Genomic DNA, 26,523 nt, shown 5'->3' on the forward strand with positions numbered 1-26,523 from the left:
TCCAAATTAGAAGACATCTCCGTGATTGCTACATCACCTACTTAGTAAACTGTAAGCCAGCCAAACACAGAGATCTTTGAGGACAAACTAAAACAGAACAGCAGGAAGACCAACAAGAATGACTTGGTAGAATAAAGAAATACCTCAGTACTTTCAACGTCCCCCTGCAAATAGATGAAACCTCCAGTCTGTTTGGACTCCTTAGTAGTTTATTTTAAGCCAAAACTACAGTATAATCGCTTACCGAAGAAGCAGGTATATCTAGAGGGCCAGAAACGACAGCTGAATACAGCTTCCTTTTGGATCGTTTTGGCTTGGTCTCTCCTTCTTCGAGACTTTCAGGTTCATTTGATTTAGGAGAACTTACTGCTGACATCAGCTTCTTGGCTAGAAAAAATTTGTTTTGATAAACCAATCAACTTACTGCTTTTGTGAGTCTTTAAAACACTGAATGCAAAAAAAGCTTCGTAACAAACTTGGTTTATAAATGACACGTAAAATTTAAGTGAAAATACTCAGAAACTGTATTTGTTCATCGAGGTTCTTTATTGCTTCTATAGCTGAAACTGTTTATAGGTTCAGGTACGGCAGCATAAAGCACGCATTAAAATGGAGTATGAAAGACAATCATGGCTCAGAAGTCGTTGGAAGTCAGAAACTTCAGCAGGAGTTAAACAACAGGCCTAACTTTCGTGCTGACAGAAGCACAAGACAGAACCAACTTTCTCTGTATACTTGTAGGTTTTCACAAATGTAATAATGAATCTCTGAAGAGACGAATAAATGCATTTACTTCATAAATCAAAGGACAACTTAACATGGCAGACAAGTTCTCTAAGAACACATACATTAATAGCCTACAGCAGAAACAAGCCATTCTACAATGTCTAGAAAACATGGAATAAAACTTATTCTACACCAACCTCTAGAGTGCATAATAGAAGGAGAGCTTTGAATAAAATCTCCAACTTTTTGCAGTGTTTCATCCTTCTTTTTAGTCAGTCTTGAAGCATGTACTCGCTTTCTCAGGAAGTAGTCTTTTCCGGATTTCTGTTCAACAGAGATGTGAACATGTGAAACAAGAGCATTGTTTAAACTTCATTTTAGTTCAACGTTATTTTAAGTTGACATTTTGAGCTTTACTACTGACACCTCTGTTCATTATGCTGATGATACCACAACGGCAAGTAATGTAGACAATTTTATACCCTTTAGGGAGTTGTCAAAATCTCAGCTATTTCAAGGCATACGTTTCTTAAAGTTTCTTAATAAGGCAGTAGTTTCTTTAAAAGTAGCTCCCAAGCTGTGGAGTTGTTTCTTACATAAGCTGTTCTAATTACATAAAATAAACAAACATACAAAACAGAAGACAACAGATGGGAAAAATCTACTACTCATACTCTGACCATGCCAAGGATACTGCTATCACATGTGAACATCTGTTTTTAATAACTGCCATGCATATTAATGATATGAACCTTAGTTTAATACAAGGGCTTCACTTACAAAAGCACACGATAATACACTAAAGCTTCTCTTCCCAACTATTCAGTGTGCAATATCCTTCCCTCCAAATCATTACACAGTACAGCCATTACATGCTCTTGGGACAGACTGACTTGCCCTTTGGTTAGCTTATGGAATTTAATAGGAAGAGCTCATAAGCATGTAAGATTCCCATTCAGGTATACACATAAGGATAAGACACTGCTTCTTTCGTGTGACCACACAATTACAGGAAGTCCCAAGCTAGCTTCAAAACTAGAACAAAAACCAACCATTTTCTCGTCACTTGCAGAGGGTGAATTAAAAGCCATGACAGATTTTGTATTTTTCGTGTTCTCACTTTTCACAAAATCCTGGGAAAATAAGACAAGTTTCAGCCATGATTCATTTGGAAAGAACAATTGATGTCACAAAAGTGAACACTTTAAACACTTTTGCTAATAGTAGGGAAGTATTTGCTAGTGGTAACTATTCCACTGTAAATCAAATAATAAATAAGCATTCAATTATAAAAACAGGACATTAAGATATCAGTATTAGACATCTCATGATGTCTAAAAAGCTGATTTATGTCTACAGGTTTCAAAGAAAATACACAATGGAGTTAAGAGGAATTCCCTTCTCTTAAACCATTATCACTGAGCTTGGCTATTAGTTTTGTTCATTAAAGCAGTTCATTGATTAAATTCTTCAACTACTTTACTGAGGTAGAAATAGCATTTTTTTAATGCTTAAATGAGAATGGTAAAAAGGCATCAGATATTTTGTTTTCTGTTGGGTCTAGGTCATACCTCATCCATGTCATCACTTCTTTTCTTTTTTGCCTTAGGCATTTTCACTCCTAAAGGTATCATGCTGCCGTGCTGCTTTATCTCCATCTTATCAGGTTGCAGAGGTGTCAGTGGGAATTCCAGCTCCAGTTTTGGGAACTGACTAGTTTTGCCATTTCCTGCGGACACTCCAGAAGAGTCGAGGACAGTTTCCAAATGCTCCTGATAGCACAGAAGAATTTTAAGTGCAAGTGTTAAGGTAGCCATGAGATTAAAAAGCTATAAAGCATCTGGAAAAGGATATGTAAGCATTCGATTTTCCTCCTGTAAGAACACTTGTAACAGAAGGAGTCTATTTCAGTTACAGCAGAGTTTTACCCTTCTTTCCTAGAACTTGTTACATTTAAAATCATTTCCAATCTATGATCACAAAAAAAGTTCTCCATGTTAAACTGAGCCTGATACTTTACAAGTCATTTTTTCTCAAGGGCACATACAACTACACTTTTTTTTTAATAGAGAATGGTGGTAGAACTGGCACGATTTTCTTCATCTCAACTCTGCTGCGTCAGAACTGGGCAGGAACAGGAGCATTTGATTCAAGTGTTCGATTAACTTCCAGCTTAATCTTAGGGAATTTGCCCTTCCTCTTCTACACTAGAGATGTTATTTACATAAGTAAGGTCCAGCTGGCAAGGTGCAAGCCCAGTACAAGTCATTAAAGAACTCCATTGCTATCTTTTCCCTAGAGATAATACAGACATTCAAGCAATGACACCATACTTAAGCTGAAGGCTATCATGTACCTGCTCATGGTCAAATGGCAGCAAATGCACAGCTAAGTGACAGGGAAATGTCAGTATGCATTTCCCCAGCAGCACTTACTGTCCACAATCCACTCAATCCTGTTTTTCTCAACAGGAACAACAAAGTCAGAACTGAGATCACCTGGACTCCTCCTTCTCTATGGCAGGAATTCAGCTAGCATATCAAAAATGAGTTCAGATGCTGGTTGAACACATGGAAGACAGGCTGCTGGGGACATCAGAAAATGGTAGATGGCTGCTTCTACTGCTGCTAGTAACTAGCAAACTCCAGTGTCCCAAACACAGACTAGCAGCTTTTACTACTTACACTGTTCCGACCCCCTGAGGGGAGTCTTCTTCCTCTCAAAAAGTTACCAAAGATTGTAGAAAGACAAAAAGTAGTCAGAGCCACTTTATCAGGCTCTGCTAAGAATCTGAATGGAGTATCACCACCCACTGTATTTCCAAGAATCAAGTTGGTTAATAAATACTTTGTTTTTAAAATATATGTAACTGCCATTTTATGAAAGTTAGCAATTAAAAACTTATATAGGAATGATTAACATCATCTGCTAACAAAACAATATCCAGAAATCCTGCAGAGGAAGAAAATAAGTTCAATTTGCTGTGCCCTTTTCAGTGGCTCCATGAATTTTTTCCAAGTAACTTATCTAATCATGAGCCACTTCATAAGCATTAACATGAGGAGAGTTTTCAACAGCACCTGACAAAAATTCATCACACAATTGTTTCAACAGCTTTTATTCCTATCAAAGGCTATAAAAACAGGTGATCTGATCACCTTGAAAGGGATAAATAAATTAAAACTTGGGAATTGTTTAGAGAACATGAGATCTTTTCCTACTCATTCCTTATCAAAAGCAATACAATCGCAACATTTTCAGATCTGAAGTTTCATACTAACCTCAGATTCATTTAATGAAGTGAGGCTCCTAGTACATCGACGTGACAAATAATTGTCTTCAGCTTTGCATCTTAATGGAATACTTTCTCCAGTTTTAGTTTTGCTTTGTTGTTTCCTAGGCTGTAAATATTTAAAAGGAGTAAAGATTAGGCTATGCATTAGACCTCCAAAATATCTCGAGTTTTCTAAAGTTACAGTGTAAAACCTCAAGCTCAGACGCCACATGAACACGTAAGCTGAAACACAGCACAAGTGTGGGAAGGTAGTAACATCTATTCATTGTGTGATCTTCAGATACACCCTACTGGGTCTCACTAACAGTCTCAGGCAGTATTCTGCCTCCAAAAGAGAGAAAGCGAGACATTATTTAGGGACAAAATCTGTAACGCTGGTCGTTTTGTCATCCATTCCCCCCATACTCTGCACGCTCACAGCTGCTATGTTAGAACACCAAAGGCTAAACCTCTGCCTAATCTTCAGCATCCACATACGAATACATGGAAAACTGCATGGAAAAGTTCCATAATGTACACAGAGAGACGGTGTTCTAGTAAATAAAATAGTTTTGAGAAGATGAGAGCTCATGTTTGAGTGGAAGACAAAAAGAACCAACAAGTACTCGTCACTGAATATGTAGTTAAAGGACAGTATGCTAAGAAAAATGATTCCAGCTCCAGTATCTCCTAGGAAAACAGAAGAACAAAAAGGGGTTAACAAGATGTTAAGTACTGACTTTCTATAAATATAATCATACCTTTTCATTTACAGAGTCATTCCTTCTACTTTGTCTTTCTTCAAGTAAAGGTATTTCTGGCAAACACTGAGGGCTACTGTGGTTAATGTGTTGTTTTAATTCCTTTATAAAGTCATCTTTGTCAGCCAGTTCTTTTCTTAACTCTTCTATCACAGTTGCATTATCCTAATAAACAGTAAAAACTGCTGAGTTGTGGGATTGGCAAAAGGAATTAACACACACAAGCAGTATTGCAATTACTTAGTAGCATCAGTTTTAGAATTGCAGGCTAGAACACTTAACTATTCAAGAACAGTAACATTTCACGGATTTGTACGGTCACTGTTACAAGTGCAGTAGTCACAGAATTGCCTGGGAAGTTGTAATACAATATATTTTGATTCTTCTATTTTACTTATGTGCTTCAGCCTTCATCTCCCTTAAGATATAATAACCCGAGCTTTTATTTGTTCCCAAATCCTCGGTACTGTGAGAAAGTCGGCAGTTGTAGGGGAAGTTTTGCTATGAGAACATCTTTCTTCTCAGAGAAAGTGAATCCAAACATTCTCAAAAGAGCACAACTCATTTAGTCTTCTGTTTAGCTTCTGAAATTCTATGCTACGGCTTAGATTGGCTATCCTGATTAAAAGCTGGATGTTGAAATAAGAAATGCAACTTCCAGAGATCATCCCCCCTCTGCTTTTTGATGCTTCCCTTAATCTCTCTCCACGTCCCCTTCTGTCTTTTCATGCCATTGTAGATACTACCTCAGAGAAAGCAAAGAAAGTAAGAAACCTGAGACAGAACTACTGTCTGAGTATTGAGCCTATCTTGGGATCCAGAAATGCTGAGAATTATCAGAAAAAGCTACAGATGTCCAGTCTGATTGTAGGATCATAAGCATCAAACTGACATCTGCTTATCTGAACTACTGAAAAAATTGAAATTTTAGTAATTAACAGAAATTCTGTTTCTGAAGAACAAAAATAAAAGCTGGTGCTTTTTTTGGTTAGTTGCACATGATGTCAATACGACAGTGTTCAAGAACAGAACCACACCCAGAATACAAAGAGCAGGTACAGGAGTTTTACAGAATTTATGGGTAGCTAATCAGGTAGGAGGAAAGGAGAGCTGACCTTGCTTGAATCCTTTAAGGCAGATTGTCTCAGTTCTGCTATTTCTGTCTCTTTTTGTATGGCATTAGAAGCCAAAGTTTTGAGCTGTTCTTCCAAAGCTTCTACTAACTGATCTCTCTCCTCACGCCACTTTTGAAGATTAGGGTCCTTTTCCTCCAGCTGGGCAACAAGTCTTTCCTAAAAGAAGAACAGATGAACAGTGAACATCACCTACTACACACTGAACTGTTCTAACACTTCGGTAGTTAGCACCGTTTTACAGTCTTAGTAAATGTATGATCTCTTCAAGATCCACAGGAGCTCTAGAACTAGTTGCACTACAAACCTACAGAAGCAAAACCATGCTTCTATTAGACAACCTACATTACTCTCCTTGTGAAAAAATATTAGTATTGTTTTAGAACCTCCACTTCAATTTGCTCATTTAATGATTACTAATGAGCTTTAGGAAAATAAAGTCACAAAGTGATAATAATACTAAGCTCCTCACATCCTTCTATGCTGCTTGCAGGTCCAGAAAGTCGGGACTAACTACTTCCAGATGTAAAAAAAGCTTTGCAGAATGTACAGATTCACATGTTTAAGAAGTTACATGACAAGAGCCCAGCAAACAGCTCAAGTAACTCAAGTGACTTTGTTATCGGTCACTATTTGGAAAGTGATAAAGGAGCAAAACTGTGGCCGTTCGACCAAGTATTTTTATTCAGTATCTGGAGAGAAGTTTGTGGGGTTTCTTTAGAAACTCAATTGCCTTTTCTTCCTTATAAAGGCTTAAAGGCCTTCTGCTTTGCAGAAAAGAGAACAAACAAAAGCTATTGTACAAAATACTTTCTTAGCCTCATTAAATAGTGATCTATTTTTCAACTGTAATTTTCTTATTGATGTCCCACATACGTGACATTTCATTATGCACTTATGAAAGATCTTTCTTTTTGTGGCCCCCCCATTCCTTCCTTTTCCAAATCAAGCAGTTCTCATATGGGCTTTGCCACATAAGAAAGCAAGGGGACTTGGACAAGCTGCTCTTATGCACCCTTACTGTTAATACTTGGTATGTAGTTGTCTCCAAACTACAGGCACCAGACAACTCTGCCAGGACCTCATCACTTACGATTTCTGCTTGTTGCTTTCCATAATGTTGTCGGTCCTCAGCAAATTGTTTCATTTCTTTCTTGCGAAGATTCTCAGCTTCTTTTATCTGATTTAGGAGCTCTTCTTTCTCCTCCAGCCACTTTTTTCTATCAGTTTGATACTTAGTCTCACTTTCCTATTTCAAAGAAACCAAAAATGAAATAGTGAGTCATTAAGGAATAAAAGTCTTAAAAGCCAGGTCATCATTAAATAGACTTGTTTCTGCAAGATAACAGAAACATTAGCAGTTTTTACTACAGAATATTCCCAAAGGCAGGTATTGGATAATCATTAGTTCTTTTCCATTAAAAAATAATCATTTCCAGTATTTCTTATTCAGACTGCAGAGCCTCCATAAAACATCTCTTTTTCTTTATAAATGTTCACACAAGCTTTACAGAACTTACACCAAAAGTCAGTATAAGAAAAACTCTTTTAACTTAAAAACTTCTAACACTTTACGCTGCCTTGCAGCAGTTGTAGAAAAACTTGCAGCTCCATTAGGGTTGAAAGACAAAGAAAAGCAACATAGTTTACACTGTAGAAGTAGTCTCCTTTCCTATCAAACCTACTGGCAGACATTCTCATATATAGGACAGAGCACCTGAGAAACTGCTTGGAAAAAATAAAAGTCTTTTAACCAAGGAAAATTAGTAGACCCGCAGCCCAACAAAAAAGGCTTCCTGGTGATAAAGTTAGATGATGATTTCGATAGCTTATATTAGTTGCCCAAGCAACTAACAGAAAACAGTTTTGACAAATACACCGTAAGTTACAATTTGCTTTGAGTTAGTATTCCTTTCTTGCAAACAACAATTGTATAAGTATACTCTGCTTATAGCACATTGACGTGGTATAGAATGAAGCAATGAATGCTCAACTTTCCCCTCTTCTTGAAAAAGGGAATTGGCTCTGCGCATTAAAAAAAATATCATGAATAAGCTTACTCAAGGTGAAGGAGGAAAGAAGCTCAGAACCATTCCACTAACAGAGTGGATGTAACCTATTGTATACTCACTTAGAAAACTCCCACTGCCAGCCCATTACTTTTATTTAAAAAAACAAACAAACAACAACAACAAAAAATAACATCAGATGGGATAAGACAACTAACTGTTCAGAGGCCAGCAAAAGAAGCACTGCTCATGGCAGCATAATGTAGGGAAGGCTACACTTCCTATACTATGGGGGCATCAGTGATGCCATTCTTAACGTACCACAAAAAAGCTGCACCTGGTCCCTATTGCATGTTGCACTGCAGCTTTTACAGGAAGATTCTGTAATCAATATAACAGTTTACTTTATCAAGTTACAACTTTGAAGTTAAGTTACCTCCAGCTCTTTTTGCAGCTTTATTAATTCTGTACTGTTTTCATTCAAATTTGCCTCATCACTTTTGTTGTTCTTTTGCTGCCAGTCACCATTGCTCTGGTATTCCAGTTCACTGTATTTGTGTTTCCATGCAATCAGCTCTACTCAATACACAAAATGAGGTTAGATAGCATATCATTTCATATATATATATTTGAAATACCACACCAATGACTTTTTACTAAAGCAGCTTCGGTTTTATCTGCTACAGACATAAAGAAATAACAGAAGGCTTTAACTACAAGAGAGTTGTTGTTTACTATGGAACGTTAATGCCTAAGTAACAGTTACATGAAAATGGAAGTGGCTATCACAGTACGTCTAAACCCCTTTTGCATCCCTGCTCCCTTTCCCTGGAAAGATTACCTGAAGCTAATTTTTGGTTCTCTTCTAACTGAGCTTGAAGCATTTCATCTTGTTCAAGCTGCGTTACCTTTTGTTCTTCTAATGCCATCCGCATAACTTCAATTGTTCTATCCCTTGCACACAGATCTGAAGGTTTGAAAATTTACAGATGAACTCCCTACTAGCTCCCATTATTCTCAAATCAAGATTCTCCCATGACCAAAAGCTCTTTTAAAAGAAATAGAGCATCTCCATTGAAATATTTACATACAAATACATGCAGATATGTTTTAAAATCGAAACACAGAAGACTCAAAGTCATTAGGAATGTGACAGCATTTACACGGATATTCCACACACACACACACAAATAATGGCTGACCATCACATAGTTGGTCATAGTCTTTGGAGATATCTTCCATCCTCTCAGTTTCCACCAGCTCCTATATTTCATGTTGAAAGAAAAGCATACACAGTAAAAACAAGCAGAATCTTTAAGACAGCCTAGAATTAATAAGCTTTTCATAAAGCATAAATAAGGACTCAAGCTGATAAAAAGAATTTATGGTAAGACATTTCAATTAACATATCGTGATGTCACTCAACAAGATCAGGTTACATGCATGTATTACATATGTATTTGCTATGCAGATTATTGTATTTAAAGCAATCTGCCAGTGCTCTGTAGTGACTAATTATTTGAATATCTTTCATGGTCTACCACTAATTTCAGTTGGCCACTTTCATTTTGCTCCAATCTTTTTTTTTTTTTTTGACCTTTTTCCTGTTGCTTGGAAAACCTGCATCATTCATTTAATAAAAATTAAGAGCAAGTAAAATACCTGCTTAATTTGTTGGATATAGAAGTCTTTATAATCCAGCTCATCCTTAAACTGGTTATTAATCCTTTCAAGTTCTTCCATCTTGTTCCTGAGGGATTCCTCCACAGAACGCATCGTGGACACCTGTAATGTAAGCACAGCTCACGGTTCATTAAAAGACTTCTGTAATCCAACCTGGCCAAATACTTCTTTGTTAAATAAAGAGGAATTCACAAACAAGTGCTGAGTAGGAAAACGACAGCAAGTTCAAGGTTACCAAGGAAGACATGAATTCATTTTTAAGCTTCAATTTTCCACCCCAAGCACACCCAATAAACTTTCAGACTAAGATCCTGCAAAATGGGTTTTAAAATATCTACTTGTTTAATAATTAAATTTTAACTATTAACATGACTGAAGCTGAAATTGAAGAAAAAAATATACATGCTTATATTAAAGAGCCTCTGGAAATTAGTCTATTTCTCTTCAAGTAAATAGCATTCTTCTTCCCAGTTATCAGCATTTTTTTCACAAGACTTAGGTTTTAGGCTTTGGAGTTACCACGGATACCAATGGCAAGTCACCAGTAACTTAGAGATAATAACAAGTCCCCTCCAGAGGCAGATTAGCTATTCTCTTCACAAACCTTATTCCAGACTACCAACCAATTTTACTTTCCTCTGTTCATTATCTATGCGAAACCATGTTTTAACTTCTGGTCCCCTCTAGAGCTTCAATGTCAACTTTACCTAAGATTTGCTGCTAGCCACACTAGTGTGAAATTTCCAGCTTCATAGTTAAAGTTTGAGAAGTTTTAACAGCAGAAAGCCAAGCATAATCTTACAGAAAAAAATATCTCAGTTGACTACAAACCTCGCTTTGTAGTTGCTGAATTTGTTTCTCGGCATCAGAATGTTTGTCTTTTAGATCTGCATACTCTTCTTCTTTCCTCTGCAAATCTTTTTTCAAATTCAGTACAAGGGCAGAACTCTCAGAAAGAATATTTTCTAGCCTTATGTTAAAAATAAAGACACAAAGAACATTACTGTTACACATCTCATGGAAACAGCAATTACAGCTTAATCCATGCCCTGCCTGTTGGTTTCTATTTGTCAATAGACTCTCAAATCTATCCAGACCAGCGACAAGATTTAAACAATTACTTTTGAATTTCAGCTTGCTTCTCATAATCAGATTCTGAAGCAATATATTATTCAGATGCTGTACTGAGGTATGTACAACAAAACCACCAGAAATCCCCATATTATTCTTTATTTCCTTGCACACTCCTGTTTTCCCTTGGAACTCAAGTAGCATACCAAAGCATCCTAAAGTAGTAGTTTGGCCCTTGATAAGCATGCAGATGCATTAAGTCGAAGGGATGTTCCCATTAACTATTTTTAACTCTAGTTCATTCTCGAAGGGCTCTAAGTTAACTCAGTGGTTACTTACGATTCTATACGTTGCACTTTCTCCATTTCACTCTTTTCCTTTTCCCGAAGAGAGCGTTTCATCTGCTCCAAGCTGTTTTTCAGCTGCATAACTTCTTGAATCAGATTTGCTTCTTTGCTACTTAACTCTTCAACCGTTTTGTCTGCAATTTTTAAATGAGAGCTTTGGTCATATGATTAGAACAAACCCACTACTATTTGGAGTATGGAGGAGTCCACATCCCTCCCTCAGTCTCTGGTAAGATGCTTATATGTGATGCCATTCAGTGGTCACATTAGGATTCAATATTTATGCCAAATAAAGGCAGCAGGGACAAATCATCCAAGAACAGCATCTCATCCAAAGAAGGCCTTGACTTTCTCCCTTGCACATATTTTGCAAGAGGAATACAAGAAAGGAAGGGACTACAGCTAAGTTTTAGATTTTCCCTTCTACATTGTATATGCCTTCCGTAATTCTAGGAACACTGATGCTCAGCTGTGCCCAGAAGTGAAGTTAAATGCATCAGAGCTTATCCAAACCATTTTGCTCAAATATTGCCCATGAGCGAGCAATTAGCAGGTCGTCAACAATTTTGATAGTTGCTTCAGGAAAAACAAAACAAACAAACAAAAAAAAGCACTTGAGCAGCTGATGCTACTCAGAAGATCAGCAACAGCAGTTGAAACAATCCTAAAGAAACTGCTTTAAAACTATTACCAAATCTGCAAGTGCATCAACAGATGAGGAAAAAGCAGCAAAAAGGAAAAAAATAGTGCAAAAAACTTTTATTCTTAAGCATTCAAAAATGAACAGCATAGGACCTTCTGAAAAAGGGATATTTACATAACAGTTACTTCTATTTACAGTTTAACACAGTGGCTTTTCTCCTTATACCATAAGGTACGCGCTTCACAGCCTTTTGCTTCCTATCCGGAATAGGAAGCAATTTATAGTTTTGGAAGACACCCTGTTCAACGATGGAAGAAACTGTACCTTTCTTTGGAGGTGGCTCTTCCACAGTAGGCTTATCTTCATCAGTACTGCGCTTTCTTCCCACTTCCAACTCAGTTTTCTCTTGTTTCAGTGCTTTAACTGAAAGCACTGAAAATTGGCTGCTTTCAGTTCCTTTATTAGTGTTCTCTTCTGCCGGTTCTGCTTTAATGGTAGTTAAATGGTAGGTAGTCTTTTCCTGTATTGATATAAGATCAGTTACATTGAAGCTTAACAAAAGGAGCACTTAAGTCTCAGGAATCTTCTGTAGGCAAATATTTACACAAAACCATACAGCTAAAATATTTACCCGGTGACTCTATAGACATCAGTTACAAATCTCAATAGCAGACAGAACAAGTACACCTTCAGATAATGACAAGTGCAATACTCGGTAGAGTATACAAGGGAAAGCAAGAGCCTAGCAGGTTACAAAGTAAAAGACTTGCACACAATCAAGAGTTTACCAGTTTATCAAAGAATTTCCTGTTTCCAAGAAGTCAACAAAATTACAAACATGGTCAAAGAGCAAATGGTCAGCTCTCATACAAGTTCATCACATCACACTTCAGCTAAGCTGCTAAAATCACTTGCATCGTGACAGATATAATCCCACCTTAAAGCTTAGTCAGCTCTGTCACGCATATTTTAGATTGTGCCCTTGACCACAAGTGAAGCTTCCTTACTTACAAGATGACGATTGTTAAGCCATGCTGGCACTGCCAAGGACTGATTATTCATCTTTAGTAACTTATGAAAAGAAAAGCCTCAGAAGTGTTCAGGCCACACAATCTCACAGATAGAGTTGGAGCCTTGTTCTTGGAAGAAGTAATAGGCGAGGACATGACTACTCATCACAGTCAGCTTTAATACCATGGAAATACTAAGTTGCAGTGATACAGACAGTCAAAGACTAAGAAGGGTCAAGTTGCTAAGCTTACAAGGTTAGAGATCTGAGTGACAGAATTAACTATAAATGTTTTCAGAGCTACTTCAGGCTACCAAACATCAAAAAATGAACAAAAACCACCAGAAGTGGTATGCACACATACTTAATCAAGCTAGTCTTCACATATTCAGCAGCTCGCAGTACATTAGTCAGGATAAAGTTTTATGGACTGCATAGAACGTGGAGATATCCTGACCATTCATACTCGTACTTCCAACTCTACTCAACATACTTTTACTGTTGCTCTTCCTCTGATGTAGGAGTGTGAGGCAGGAGTTAGTGGAACACACTGATATTTTTGTTGTTTGTGTTAACAACAACTACCTTCAGATAAATTTGAATTGTTTACAATTTCAAGCGAGTACCAGCTACATACAGAAAATCAGTTTTCCAAAAATGTGTTGATTACAAGCATAGAATTAGTGTTTTCCTTTTTTTGTATAAGGATATAGAGATGTGTAAAACTCACATAATCTTTTACTTTTTCCTCTAAATGAGATTTTAAGTCTTGTAGCTCTGTAATAAAGTCATCTTTCTGCACCACGATGTCCATTAGCTCTCGAATCCTTTCATTTTGTGCATTCATTTTCTTAGAAATAAAAAATAAAAAAAATTCAGTCATCAGTTTCTAATGGAGTGTTAAGTAGCTGAATTACACAATGCATTAAAGGCAAATTCAGTTAAGCTAAGCTCGGTAAGAAATCTATTAATGGAGCCTACTGGAATAGCATTTTAAGCTACCACAAGTTGGTATTAAAACAATTTTACACAACATCTTCTTGATAAAGTTACCTCAGTTGCTTCTTTAAGTTGCTCATCAGACTCATCCAATTTAATCATCTGCATTTCAAAGTCTGTAACACACAGAAAAGGTTGTATTACATAAGTAGCCAATAGATAGTTTATTAAGTAATCAATTTTTCCAGATATTCTAATGTTTAGGTAGCTTTTGAACAGATTAATTAATTTGCATGTGGTCTTCACTTATTGGGAGTGATTCAAAAGTTTTCTATATTTCTTGGAACGAAAACATTGCATCAACAAGACATAAAGAAGAGTAGAGATTACAATATAAAAGTAAAAATCAAGATATAGACATTTAACCCCATACTTACAAAAGCGTAAAGCTGCTAGTTGCAGTTTAAAGGAGAGGGGGGAAAAAAGAAAAGAAATAACCAAAAACCGTGGAATTGCTGAACCTGAATATACACAAGGAACAAACTATCACTTATCTACAGGCTATGGTTCCAAAGGTAGAACATCTCCTCTAATTCCTACTCAAACTGGTTATTTCTCTTTTAGATTAATGAACTATTTCTGTCTTCTACCTTTCACATCGCATAACTCACCTTTGTTCTTCTGCATCAGCTCTTCTTCAGTTTTAAGTAGTTTGGTGTTTTTCTCTGTTAGCTCTTCTTTGGTCTCCATCAGTTCAAAGTTAGTTTTCTCCAGCTGCTTTTCAAACCAGCCAGTATCTTCCTTCGGGTCCCCCAGGGATACAATGGAACTATGTGCTGCCTCAGCTTGCTCTTTAATATCCATGACATCATACTGCACAGAATCAAGAATGCCCTCAGGATCAACACAGGTGTCAGGCACTATGCTATGTTCTCCACCCTGAAACGTAATTTATAATCAGTTAAAACTGGTGAATAGCTGACTACATAATAGCTGTTATTTCTACAGATAGTCTGGATAGCCACTATGAAGACAGCCATACAAGAAGTTTTTAATTTCAGCTTCAAAACCCACCTCACAAATTCACATACAACACGACAGTGATTCGTATGGGGGGAAGATAAGTGGCATTCTAGTAACAGCTAATATATTTTATAGTATTTGATGACCACGCTCCCTTTTTTTTTTTTTTTAAAATATTACCCCAGATTGATCTCCTTCAAATTTAACGTACAAGTCCGGACTCCCCTTTTCTTTGTATACAGCGTAAATTTTCATTTTGTGTTGCAGAAACAAGGAAAATGCCCAAATTCCCAAAGCTTTCTGAAACTGTTCTAAAGGCTCAGCAACTATTCCTGCTAGATGAAGAATAGATGCATCTTGCTCATCATACAGCAACACAGCATGCACTTCTTTGTAAACAGCCTTGTGTTTCTACAAGATGTGCCCATAACATTTAAATAGTAAAAAGGAAAATATTTAAGAAAAAAAAAAGGAAAATATTTAAGAAAAAAAAAAGGAAAATACCAGGGTGTCATGGTTTAATAATTTTGTAATTTTGCTATCAGTATTCCACATCATAATGTCATATAAAGCATGAATACTTTTACTGCTCCCGAACACTTGCAGTATATTGATGATATTGTCGTGTGGGGCCATACAGCAGCAGAGATTTTCAAGAAAAGAAAACAGATAATCCAAATTCTTTTGCAAGCTGGTTTTGCCATTAAGCGCAGCAAGGTGAAGGGGTCTGCCCAGGAAATCCAGTTCTTAGGTGTAAAATGGCAAGATGGGCATCGACACATCCCAGCAGATGTGATTGAAAAAATCACTGCTATGTCTCCTCCCACCAACAAGACAGAGACCCAATCTTTTCTGGGAGTAGTGGGCTTTTGGAGAATGCATGTCCCAAACTACAGCCACATAGTGAGCCCCCTCTATCAGGTAACACGGAAGAAGAATAATTTCTCATGGGGTCCTGAGCAGCAGCAGGCTTTTGAGCAGATAAAACAAGAGATAGCCCGTGCCGTGGCCTTGGGGCCAGTACAGACAGGACAGGATGTAAAGAACATCCTCTACACTGCTGCTGGAGAGAAAGGTCCCACTTGGAGTTTGTGGCAAAGAGCTTTAGGAGAAACCCAAGGCCAACCCCCGGGACTTTGGAGTCGAGCATATAAAGGGTCTGAGGAGTGCTACACTCCAACTGAGAAGGAGATCTTAGCCATGTACAAGGGGGTTTGGGCTGCTTCTGAAGTAGTTGGAACAGAGGTTCAGCTCCTTCTAGCACCTCGCTTGCCTGTGGCCCCCCTGTCACGGACACAGGTAGATTTTTGTTTAAACCGTGACAACTACCCAGAATGCAGCATAAGGGAATTTTTGCCTAGAACTCTGGAGGACTATTTGTAACTCAGAAAGGTCAGAGATAGAAAGTTTACACTGATTTCTGGGTCACCAGCCTCACCATACATAAGCATTTTTGGTTTTTAAATGATACATAAAGTTCTCAATGGCACTGCTCTAGTCGGTAGTTCTTTCCCTTTCCGTGCAGCTTGCTCTGTGCATGGCTTGTGAACCGCTATTCAGGCCAGACAGCTGCAGCCCCAAAGACCTGCCATAAATGTACAAATTCTACCAGGATAATGTCTTGGTAGTGGAGAAACAGGATGCGCAGTCATATGGCTCTCACACATACCTTGTACAACCAGCTTGGCTCTGGACTGGGCATCACCAATGTCACAGGTGTACACGTCTCTGTCACTTTTCTCCAGATTTTTTATGCTCAGCTGCAGGTCTCGTCCTTTCTGTGCCCTCTTGTATTTCCTGCCAGGCCTGAGCTCAGCAATGCCTTTCCTCCATATGACGAAGGATGCGGCTTTCTCGCTCTGACATGTAAAAAGTGCACTTCCACTTTCTTCAATTTTCACATCTGAAAGTTCCTTGATAAAGTAATTAGGTTTTTCTGGAAGTAAAAAAAAAAAAAGGATGAGGGTGTAGGACAAAGGGATTTGTTACCACAACAAGTCCCAAGCATACAGAGGTGTCCTGAATCTCCTTTGCCCTCATTTCAGAATATCACATAGAGATGCAAAGAGTCTAAGAAGACCACAGAGTCCACCCATTTACATAGGTTTGATAATTCCAGTAGATATCTGGAAAGTTCAATACCATTATACATGCGCTGGTAGGATCTCATCTGATCAACTGCATATAGTTTTGATTACACATATTCAATATAGACTAATTCAGATTGCCATCTTTTCTTGGCTCACTAACAACCAAGATCATAGAACCATAGAATGATCACAGAATCATAGAGAGGCCTGAGTAGGAAAGGACCTCAAAGAGTATCTAGTTTTAAACCCCCTGTCAAGGGGTCACCAACCACCAGACCAGGCTGCCCAGATCCACATCACACTGGAGAATCATTCGGTTTCCAGATTATTTTAAGGAAAAGATTTTAATCCATCGTATTTTCTGAAAACTAAGAATTGATCCTGCTCAAGGAAACAGAAGAGAAAAACAGCACCCACAGGCTGCAGATATTTACCTCGACTTCTCTACATGCCATCCCCAGTGTGCTTTTCAACTCACCTTGCACAGTGACCCTGGCTTTTGTTATGGAGTCCTCTGTCTCACAGGGGTACTCCCCACTGTCCTTGGCAGTAGAGTCATGGATGATCAGAATGGCCCCAGTTCCCTCCTGCTGCAAGTCGTACTTCTGGCTTTTTCTGATTGCTTTGCCATCCTTGTACCACCTGATGTTCAAATCCGGTTTTGACAGCTCACAGCTCAGGCTGATGTCCTGCCCTGCTGCTGCTGTCTTATCCTCCAGCTGTTTTGAAACCTCAGTAGATTTTCCTGGAAGAAAACATGCTTTTTGAGTAACATACACTTAGGGTAGGATGCCTCTCTCAAAATACATACATCTACATGCTGGAGATAAGTTAGAGAGGCACTTGCAACAGACGCCATCCTACAGCCAGCAGTAATCTGCAAAGTACAGACAATAGAATTCTAGGCAGCATTTATTCTCTCTTAAATCTACCCAATTGAGGATGATGAACCATGTCTGAAAACTGCCTCTTTCTTCTCTCCACTCATCACACTGGGAGCCTCGGATGATGCTCTCAGATGCACATGCTCTAGATAGGAATTTGTTGTACAGCTAGATGATGTGAAGGCCATCTCTTCAGCTTATACTTAGAGGATATTTGCTCCCACAGTTCCCTCAACAGAGCATTCCTGATTTACTGTTAATGGAACAAGCTGTAGTGAGATGCCCATTTCCAACACTACCCCAGTGCTTTGGGTAGTTCTCACATTTGTGTAAAATGTTTTGTCCTTTTACTTATTTTTAAGAGAAATTCTCAGTGCTTCGAGGTTCAAGTAGAAGGTTGCTATTCACTTTAACCATATTATGAGTTAGCTCTCACGACAATCTTATCAGAAGACAGTTGAAGGAATCAGACCCCAGAATCTCTCCCATCTCATTACCTTTCACAGACAGAGAGGCTTTGGAGGTTAGACCACGGGCAGTAAAAACGACTTCCCCAGCATCAGTAGGAGTCACACTTTTGATAATGAGAGTATATTTCCGACTCACGTTAGAAGCTTTAAATCGCCCACCATTTTCCACTCTGCTTCCATTCAGTATCCAGTTGAACTCATCAATGCTTTCATGGGACAGAATGCATTCAAAAGTACAATCTTCTCCCTCCTGGATTTCAGTGGTTTTCAGCCGTTTGGTAATGCCACTATTCAGCTCTGGAAGGTAAGAGATACGTTAGTATGAGGTTTATATGGAGAAAAGGCATTTGTGACTGACATGAGTAGCAGTACTGGTGTTTTAACTCAGGATTTGCAGAACATGGCTGTGTTCCTTACTGATGTATTCTCTAAGACATTCTCCACTCAGAATTACCAGAAAGCTATAAAAAAAGAGACGTGAATCTCTTGTCTTTGCTCTGGAAGAACTACAATTAGAGCAGCTCAGTCCATGGAGCAGAATGAAGATTCAATGAGCTACAGAGGGAACAACCTAACAGAGAGGACAACTCTAGGATGCTGCGTGAGAAAAAGGGTTTTGCCTATGACAAGAAATTAAATGTTTCTATTAGCTAATTTGTTACCATCCTACCCCTACTGGTGTTCAAACCATTTCTCCATTTTAGGGATGTTTAGAAAGGAAATATTTCCAGGACATTCTTGATGTGTTTTGTGATTTTCATGGCAAAATGAGATACATTTACATCAAAAGCAATGGGAATTTTCCAGACATCACTGTGCTAAATTGCAGTAATACACTTCTATTGTAGAAACTAGTAAGGCTCGTGGGGGAATAGGTGTAAGACATAGTGACCACACTGAATGTGCTTTCAGCACTCCTTTACTTTCCACAGTACTTACCCTGAAGGCCGACCTTTGATTTGGCAACATCACTGCCAATATCACAGGTATAGAAACCTGCATCTGACTTCTCGAAGTCATGGATAAGGGGATATAGGGTCTTCCCAGACTGTACCAGCTCATACTTGTTGCCAGAAGTGAGCAGAACACCGTCCTTCTTCCACACTGGTTTGACCTTCTCTTTAGAGACTTCGCATTCCAATTTAATCACACCCCGCTCCTCACCAAAAACATCATCCAAGGACTTCACGAAGACAGCAGGCTTCTCTGCAATTAAACAGGCAAAACAGAACAACGTGATACAGAAGTTGAGACATTTCCAGTTGCTTTCAGATTTTTAAAGAGGGATAAATAAATCTTTACCAGCACTGACGACACCAATATAGAACATAAAGCGGTTTCATGTGTGTTGACTGAATACGCTTTATGGAATTCTGAACTAATCAGTAGGAGAATACAGGGAACAGGAGGGACAGCCTGCATTGCCGGTGGGTGGGACTGATATCATATGAAGTAATTGGGATGCAGCTCTTCTAAAGCTGGAGAGCTGGCATTGCCCTCACATGGAGCAGAGCTCATACAGCAGGCCACAGGATTAAGAGGATAAGCTGCTGAACACTTTTGATTTTCCTGTTTTATTGACTCCTTTTATCTATCTTCTACTTCACACATCAGATGTTTATACTGGGGAAAAAACTTCCACCAAATGCAAAAGAAAGGAGAAAGAGGAAATCCTTCAAACTCTGAGCGCATAGAGTAAAAGAGCTTAATTGCTGGGGAGAGCAGATTAGAATCACAGTACCCTTAGAATTGGAAGAGACCCTTAAAGGCCATCTAGCCCAGCTCCCCTGCAATAAAAAGGGACATTCACAGCTAGATCAGGTTGCTCACAGCCTGGTCATTAGTCATCCCAGAGGCAAAACACACACTGAATGATCTCTCCCTGCAGTCATAAATCCTTGGAGACAACAGCATTGACACTGCATGTTACTGAAGCAGTAAAAGAAACTGCTCTTGTAACTCTCCTTGTGTTAAGTAAAATGATGATAAAAAGCAATGGAATGCTTTGGCAGGACACCAAAACCATCCTCCTTCCTTGATATCTGCTGCAATGGAACCTTCCACTGGAAGAAGCCCCTGATGACTTGTCACCCCAGAGAGGTCAGCTTTAGAAGCAGGACTGCTGCACAATAGAATGAACTGGAGCTCCTTAGCATCTCTTACATCCAGGAGGGGTGTGATCAGACCCACCTATCACCTTCAGGTGCGCTTTCTGACACCTTGTCTGACTTCAATGTCACTGTGCCAGCATCCTCAGGCTTAACCTGCTTCATTGTCAGTGTGCAGCAATTGCCAACGTTCTTGATGTCATTGTAATTGTTGGTGTAAAGGAGGTTGCCATTCAGGAACCATTCCACGTCCTCGTCATTATGGGACAGCTCGCAGGAGAAGACAGCAGAGCTCTCTTCTTCAATTTCTACATCCTGCAGGTGCTTCGTTACTTCTACATTGCGGGCTGTGGGGAAACAAGGTGAACTGTTACCACTGTTACTATAAATCATACTGGGATGTGGTAGAATGGTTGGACTAGATGATCTTTGTGCAATCTTCTCAGTGAAGATTATACATTTATAAAGTTAGCAGGAGAGAACAGCAGAAATCAACCTCAAGAAGAGAAATCTGAGGTGAAATAGGACATGGAAGAGGCCACCCTCCCTGCTCATACCTTCAGCTGTCAGCGTGGCCTCAGTCTCTGCAATTCCTGCCTTGCACTTGTACACACCAGCATCATCGGGCTTCAGCTTCAGAATCTTGAGCTCTGCTGAATGCTTATCCCTCTTGATCTTGTACTTCTCAGAGGGCTTGATGAGTGTGTGGCCTTTGAACCATTTCACAACCTTTGGAGAAGGCCTGAAGTCACAGGACAGGATGACAGAATGACGTTCCAAAGCTGTCTTGTCCTCCAACTTCCTGGTGATTTCTATATGGTAATCTGCAAAGCAGGGGTGGAAGAGAAGAAAGGATGAGGACAATTGGAAGAAGAGGAAAGTCTCTTGCGTGTATTCCATTCCAATTAATGTCAAGTTCACAATGGTTCTTTGAACGACTCTAAAGATAAAACAAACGATTGTCTATAGGGAATGCCATTGACTACATTTCTATAAAGTAATACTGTATATTATCTACCAAATGCAAGGTCCAGCTCTTGTTCTGTGCTTATTAAATTGCTCCCAATTGTTGAGGCTTTTATTCAAATAAGAGTGAGTTGAAAATATAACAAGTACTTTAGGGTGTAAATGGAGACTCTTACGCTGGGGACAACAGCAGACAAAAAGCCGGCAAGTTTCTTTCAGATGAAATCAATGACAAACTGCATCAAATTTAGGTGCTACCAAACTTAAACTTGTCTAGTTCTGAAATACAATTAATTTCACCTGATTTGACTTCTTTGGTATAGCCAAGGACAAAACCTCAGCTCTGTAGATCTGAATAGTAAGCACATCACAGCTATTCAAACAGATCTTTTACTGAGATGCAGCTGTCTCATTTAGTGTCCAACGACTTTGAACTGGAAATGGAGCAGACCCTCCAGACACACACACACAGTATTTCAAAGACCCCAGTGAAGGAAGGCTGTACGTTAATTAATTCTTCATCTTCATGATGTAAACCAAGCCTGGATATGTTACCTCTGACAAGCAGATTGGCTGTGGATTTGGATTTGCCAATTGAGAATTGAATGGTGCTTGTCATATCAGTGGTGGTTTTCAGTATGGTCAGCTGGTGGATGGTGCCTTCTTGCTGCATAATCAAGTTTCTGCCAGCCTGTAAGACTTCCCCACGTAGGAATACCACTTGGGAGGTTTCACAGAAGGAATGGATATCTCGCATTCAAATTTGGCTTTTTCAAGCTCAGTCACATCCTCATCACACAGCTCCTTTACTAGATTAATGGATTGCTCTTTAAGAAGGATGGAACAAGAGAAAGCAGAGATTTAGAAGGAATGTAAAAAACCCTTACATTATCACCCCACTTACGTCAGCATTACTGCACATGAACACTACACCTATCAGCTCAGAATGCCTTGAAACATCATTAAAAAATAATAGAAAGAAAAGAATGTTGTTAAGAAGTCAGACAATAAGACTGACAATCTGAAAAGAGCCCAGATCTTCTGATTCCCAGTCCAACATCTAAATCAAACCATGACCTTCCCATCCCAATATCAAACTCCTCGCATTATGAAATGGAAAAGAGGTTCATTGAAACACGGACATTGATAATTACTTTGGTTAAATACAGCAACTTAGCTCTGAACAACAAGTTTTCACCTAGTAAAGGTCTCTGTAGCTCAAATGTAATGACTCTACTTAGGAGAAATTCATTTTCCAGGAAGTTCTTGCCCTTATAATTGTAACAGTGGCAAAGCTGGGGACTGAACTCTTGAGTAGTGTGCTAACTCAAATGTCTCCCTTTTCTTTATCACACTTAACATCATATATATACCCTAACATTGTATATATTAAAAAAAAAACAAAATCCCTGTGTTCTTTTCAAATAGACAGAGAAAATGAAGAAAAAGTCAAGCTATGTTTTTTATCCCTCAACGTTCAAACACAAATCTGAAGTCTAAACGTAGAAAATCAACCTCCTAAGAAAATAATCCATCTTACTTTGCAAAAGTAAATTCCAAAAGAGAAGCTGGATATTTTGTGGGCAGAAAGGTAGGTAGGTAGGAGTTTTTATTTCTGTGAAAGGCCCTGGTGGTGTTTAACTTCGTTGACATTAAAGCAAAGGATGTTAGCTCGTTTATAACATAAGATAATTTAATCAAAATCGTCATCAGAAGCATAATTACCTTTAACTGTAAGATGGGCACGAGATTCTGCCTTTTCTGCTACAGATTTTATTTCTGCTGCATCCTTGACTTGGACAAGTGTGTAAGTCAGCGAGGAGCTCTTTCCTGAAGCAGAGAACCACAGAGTCACTAAGGCTGGAAAAGACCACTAAGGTCATCTAGTCCAGCCACCAACTCATCCCTACCAAACTGTGCTCTTGAGAGCAAACCCACAACTACACTTGGCATCCTTGAGCAAAGAGCTCTGAGGCACCACCCATTCCCCCATGTCCACATCCCCACCAAAGCGTAATCTAAACATGGCTTCTACAAGGACTGACCGAATGTGGCTGTCGTCACCAAAGTACCTGATACAGAAGGATCACACTCACTGTCAGACAAAACCTCTTTGGAGAGATGAACTGACTGCCCTGTTCACCCCCACGTTGGAAATAACTGCACTCATTTCCTACCTGCTCCCAGCAGTGTGGGATGGTGGGATAGCATCACACTTCCCACACTAAGCATCCCACCATGTCACTTGTTCCACCTAAACCTCAGTCCCAAAACAAAAGGGGAACTCGCTTCTGAACCCTCTTCACTTCATTTCAGATGTCTTATATGCTTGATCTCCAACCCACCCCCCACTCAGGAGAAAGATCCCCCTCTTACACCCTACCATCTTGCTGCATTCTAATGTTGTCATCAGCCTTCAGCTTGTTGTCATCTTTGTACCACTGGGTCTGAACCTCATCGTGTGAAATCTCACAGACAAAAGATGCACTCCCATATTCATTCACTTCCACATCTTCCAGTGCTTTAACAATCTTGATATCTCCAGCTGTGAAACAGTAGAGATATATTTGTCAGGGTATTTCCAGAACTGAGTGCAGCATCTTTTCCTTACACATATTTGCATAGAAAATAAGTAGGATTATGTTTTATTCTAAACCATCATCCATTCCTGAGTCATTTCTCTCTTCAACACAGTCAATGCATTATTGCCCTTGAACTTAAAGACAGACCTACTAGCTACAATGGAGCTCCCTGCAAACAGTTTTCATGGAAACCAGAATCTCATTTATTCTAAAACCTTTCAAGCAAAATTAAGGGTAGAAAAACAATAGAACTGACTGAATCTTTAAGGTCATTTAGTTCCAGTCCCCCTGCTATAGGCAGGGACACCTCCCTCCACACCAACTCTTCTTCTCAGGGTCAAGGCTTCTCTCAAATCATTCTCCTCTAAGCCTGTGCCTGTGCTTGGGATTGCCCTGACCCAGGTGCAGGGCCTTGTACTTGGCCACACTCAAGTTCATGAGGCTGCCAAGGGCCCACCTCTCCAGCCTGTCCAGGTCCCTCTGGGTAGCATCCCTTCCCTCTAGCACATCAACAGCACCGCTCAGCTTGGTGTCATCTGCAAACTTGCTGAGGGTACATTTGATTCCACTCTCCATGTTGCCTACAAAAATGTTAAATAACACTGGTCCCAACACCACCCTCCATCTGGACACTGAGCTATTGACTGCAGCTCTCTGAGTGTGACCATCCAGACAGTTCCCTATCCTGCAACTGGTCCATCCATCAAAACCATTTTTCTCCAGTTCGGTGACCAGGATGTCATGCAGGATGGGATCAAATGCTCTGCACAGGTCCATGTAGATGATGTCAGTTGCTCTCCCATTATCCACTGATGCTGTTACTCCATCACGAAAGGCCACCAAGTTTGTCAGGCATGGCTTGACCTTGATGAAGCCATATTAGTTACCCTTTCTTTATTTCCCTTTCCTTCTGAAGGGCCTGGATACAACTTAGATTAACCTCAGGAGCAGAGCTCCTGCATAAAACAGCCAGTACTGAAACAGCAACCCAACCTGGTTGCAGACTGAGAGAGAAAATGAGAGTTCACCGCCTGTGAATAATGAGACTTCTCTTATTTCCCTGGGAAGTAATGCCCACTTATTTTGACAGAGCTCCTTCCCATCCTAGAAGGGAAAATATCAAGTCAAATCTACATTAGTCCTTCCATCTCTGCACTGGGCAAAGGCAGCCTTCAGATCTATGCTTAATTCACCCAATTCCCTAGAATTAATGGAACTGTGCTTACTGGAACATATGCTGAAGCTTAAGCACAGTGCAGTGTTTTCAACATGTAGGAATGGCTATAGAACATGCATAAATTCTGGCTGACATATGACAGCTTAAAGCACTGCAGAGGACTGTTAACAAGCCCGTTTGGACATCACCTTGAATAAATGATGTTATCCCCAAGTAAGGGAAGGAACAGCTGAGCACCGGGGAGGTACACAAAGGGCCAGAGCAAATCCTCACACTGTCAGGTGCAAAGAAAACTGAGATTTCACCCTAAAACCCAGTTCACAACAAGGCTACAAAATCCTGGCTGAGAATTTCTGAATGCTCACCAGTTGTTTCCAGCTCGAAGGTCATCTTCTGGCCAGCAGCCTCGCAGATGTATTCTCCAGCATCTTTCTTCTCCAGCTGCTCCACAACCAGACGCCGTGTTTTGCCCACAGATTCCATTCTGAACTTTCTGGAGGAGGCAAGCAGTCTTCCATCCTTGAACCATTTTACTCCAGTTGTATCCTGTGCTACTTCACAGCTGAGGGAGGCACTTGCTGCCAGGGCAGCACTCACCTCTTTCTGCACCTTCTCCTGGTTTATAAACACAGGTTTTGGCTCTGAGGGAAGAAAAGAAAAACAGAAGGACTGAAATGAGACCATCTTGCAGGTTTGTATGTACAGGTTGGAACAGGTTTAGGTTACCACTTGTGCCCAAACTAATAGACTTCACTAGAGAATATCAGCTCTTCTGTTGAAACAAAGTGTCAAATCTAGGCAAGAAAGAACCTAGGAACTGAAGGAACCAAGAGGGTCCTTGAACACCAGTCCCATGGTTGCAAGTCACTATGCAAACATATTGAACCCAAAAGAACATCTGTCCTGCAGGCAACCAAAACCTGAGTTCCTTTTGCTTAAGACCCACTGTGAAACATCAAAACACAAACATGCGATAGTCAAACCACTGGCTGCTTTTTCATGACCCAGAACAGTACTCCTGGCTTCCTGAACAGACTCCTCATGGCCTCTACCATTGCCACAACTGTGACTGTCAAAGGCACAAAGGAAATATGCTCACCAACGCAGTCCTTTGTTCTTTGTGTGTGATCTGCAGATATCTATCTTACTTTGAGCTCTGGCAATAGTCAGCTCTACCAGGTCTCTTACTGTGAGTAGCAGACTCACCTATCCAGATGCAGCCTCCAACATAAAGGCATAGTAAAAAGGCAGTGTACTACTAGGAGAAGTTCCTGCTTCTCCTGCCACGAAAGGCTGCACGTAGAACATGCACTCCAGCCTCACTGCACATACTTATCTTAGTCAAATGTTTCGGTGAACAAGAATTACTGTTTGGGATCTCAGGCACTGGAGAGATTTGAATAATATCTTGAATATTGTTTCCACTGTACATATATCAGTAATTATTATTCTACAGACAGACTGAAACAGGTCTTTGTGCCATACTAAATCCAAATACTTGCTACAAACCCAGGCAATCAAGTATAGGGGAAAAACCTCAGCACAGACTACTGCACCTGGATCACTGTATAATAGAAACTAGATTTTACTTTACTGATCTCTGCTGTATTACACCTGTCTTACCTGTA

The 26,523-nt window shown here is 39.6% G+C and overlaps 3 protein-coding genes across 3 annotated transcripts in view; 1 reads left to right on the plus strand and 2 right to left on the minus strand.

Moving 5' to 3' along the window:
• LOC146755730 (obscurin-like) overlaps positions 1 to 26,523 on the plus strand; it is a 177,855-nt gene that overhangs the window by 95,012 nt on the left and 56,320 nt on the right. The gene's annotated exons all lie outside the window — the stretch shown is intronic.
• On the minus strand, positions 6,701 to 9,684 carry LOC146755736 (kinesin-like protein KIF20B). The gene is made up of 5 exons (XM_085525265.1): positions 9,566 to 9,684; positions 9,106 to 9,166; positions 8,745 to 8,870; positions 8,340 to 8,479; positions 6,701 to 7,143 (listed from the first exon to the last, which is right to left on the minus strand). Exons 1-5 carry the CDS (start codon positions 9,677 to 9,679, stop codon positions 6,790 to 6,792), a joined length of 795 nt encoding a protein of 264 aa, XP_085381391.1. The 5' UTR covers positions 9,680 to 9,684; the 3' UTR covers positions 6,701 to 6,789.
• On the minus strand, positions 10,385 to 16,536 carry LOC146755737 (uncharacterized). The gene is made up of 7 exons (XM_085525298.1): positions 16,288 to 16,536; positions 14,267 to 14,534; positions 13,710 to 13,771; positions 13,387 to 13,506; positions 11,972 to 12,167; positions 10,997 to 11,138; positions 10,385 to 10,556 (listed from the first exon to the last, which is right to left on the minus strand). Exons 1-7 carry the CDS (start codon positions 16,318 to 16,320, stop codon positions 10,385 to 10,387), a joined length of 993 nt encoding a protein of 330 aa, XP_085381424.1. The 5' UTR covers positions 16,321 to 16,536.

The sequence above is a fragment of the Coturnix japonica genome, chromosome 30, assembly GCF_054131305.1.
Source record: "Coturnix japonica strain WE chromosome 30, WE-NBRP24, whole genome shotgun sequence".
Lineage (NCBI taxonomy): Eukaryota > Metazoa > Chordata > Aves > Galliformes > Phasianidae > Coturnix > Coturnix japonica.

What these genes read in the sequence shown, in the direction of transcription:
- LOC146755736 (XM_085525265.1), bottom strand. Translation starts at nt 9,679, where the DNA reads ATGCGTTCTGTGGAGGAATCCCTCAGGAACAAGATGGAAGAACTTGAA. An exon ending in ATATCCAACAAATTAAGCAG is followed by an intron (nt 9,167 to 9,565) that starts GTATTTTACTTG and finishes CATGAAATATAG; the next exon opens with GAGCTGGTGGAAACTGAGAG. An exon ending in GAACCAAAAATTAGCTTCAG is followed by an intron (nt 8,480 to 8,744) that starts GTAATCTTTCCA and finishes TGTATTGAGTAG; the next exon opens with AGCTGATTGCATGGAAACAC.
- LOC146755737 (XM_085525298.1), bottom strand. Translation starts at nt 16,320, where the DNA reads ATGCCCAGTCCAGAGCCAAGCTGGTTGTACAAG. An exon ending in AGCCAAGCTGGTTGTACAAG is followed by an intron (nt 14,535 to 16,287) that starts GTATGTGTGAGA and finishes ATTACGTTTCAG; the next exon opens with GGTGGAGAACATAGCATAGT. An exon ending in GCTGATGCAGAAGAACAAAG is followed by an intron (nt 13,772 to 14,266) that starts GTGAGTTATGCG and finishes TGTGTGTTACAG; the next exon opens with ACTTTGAAATGCAGATGATT.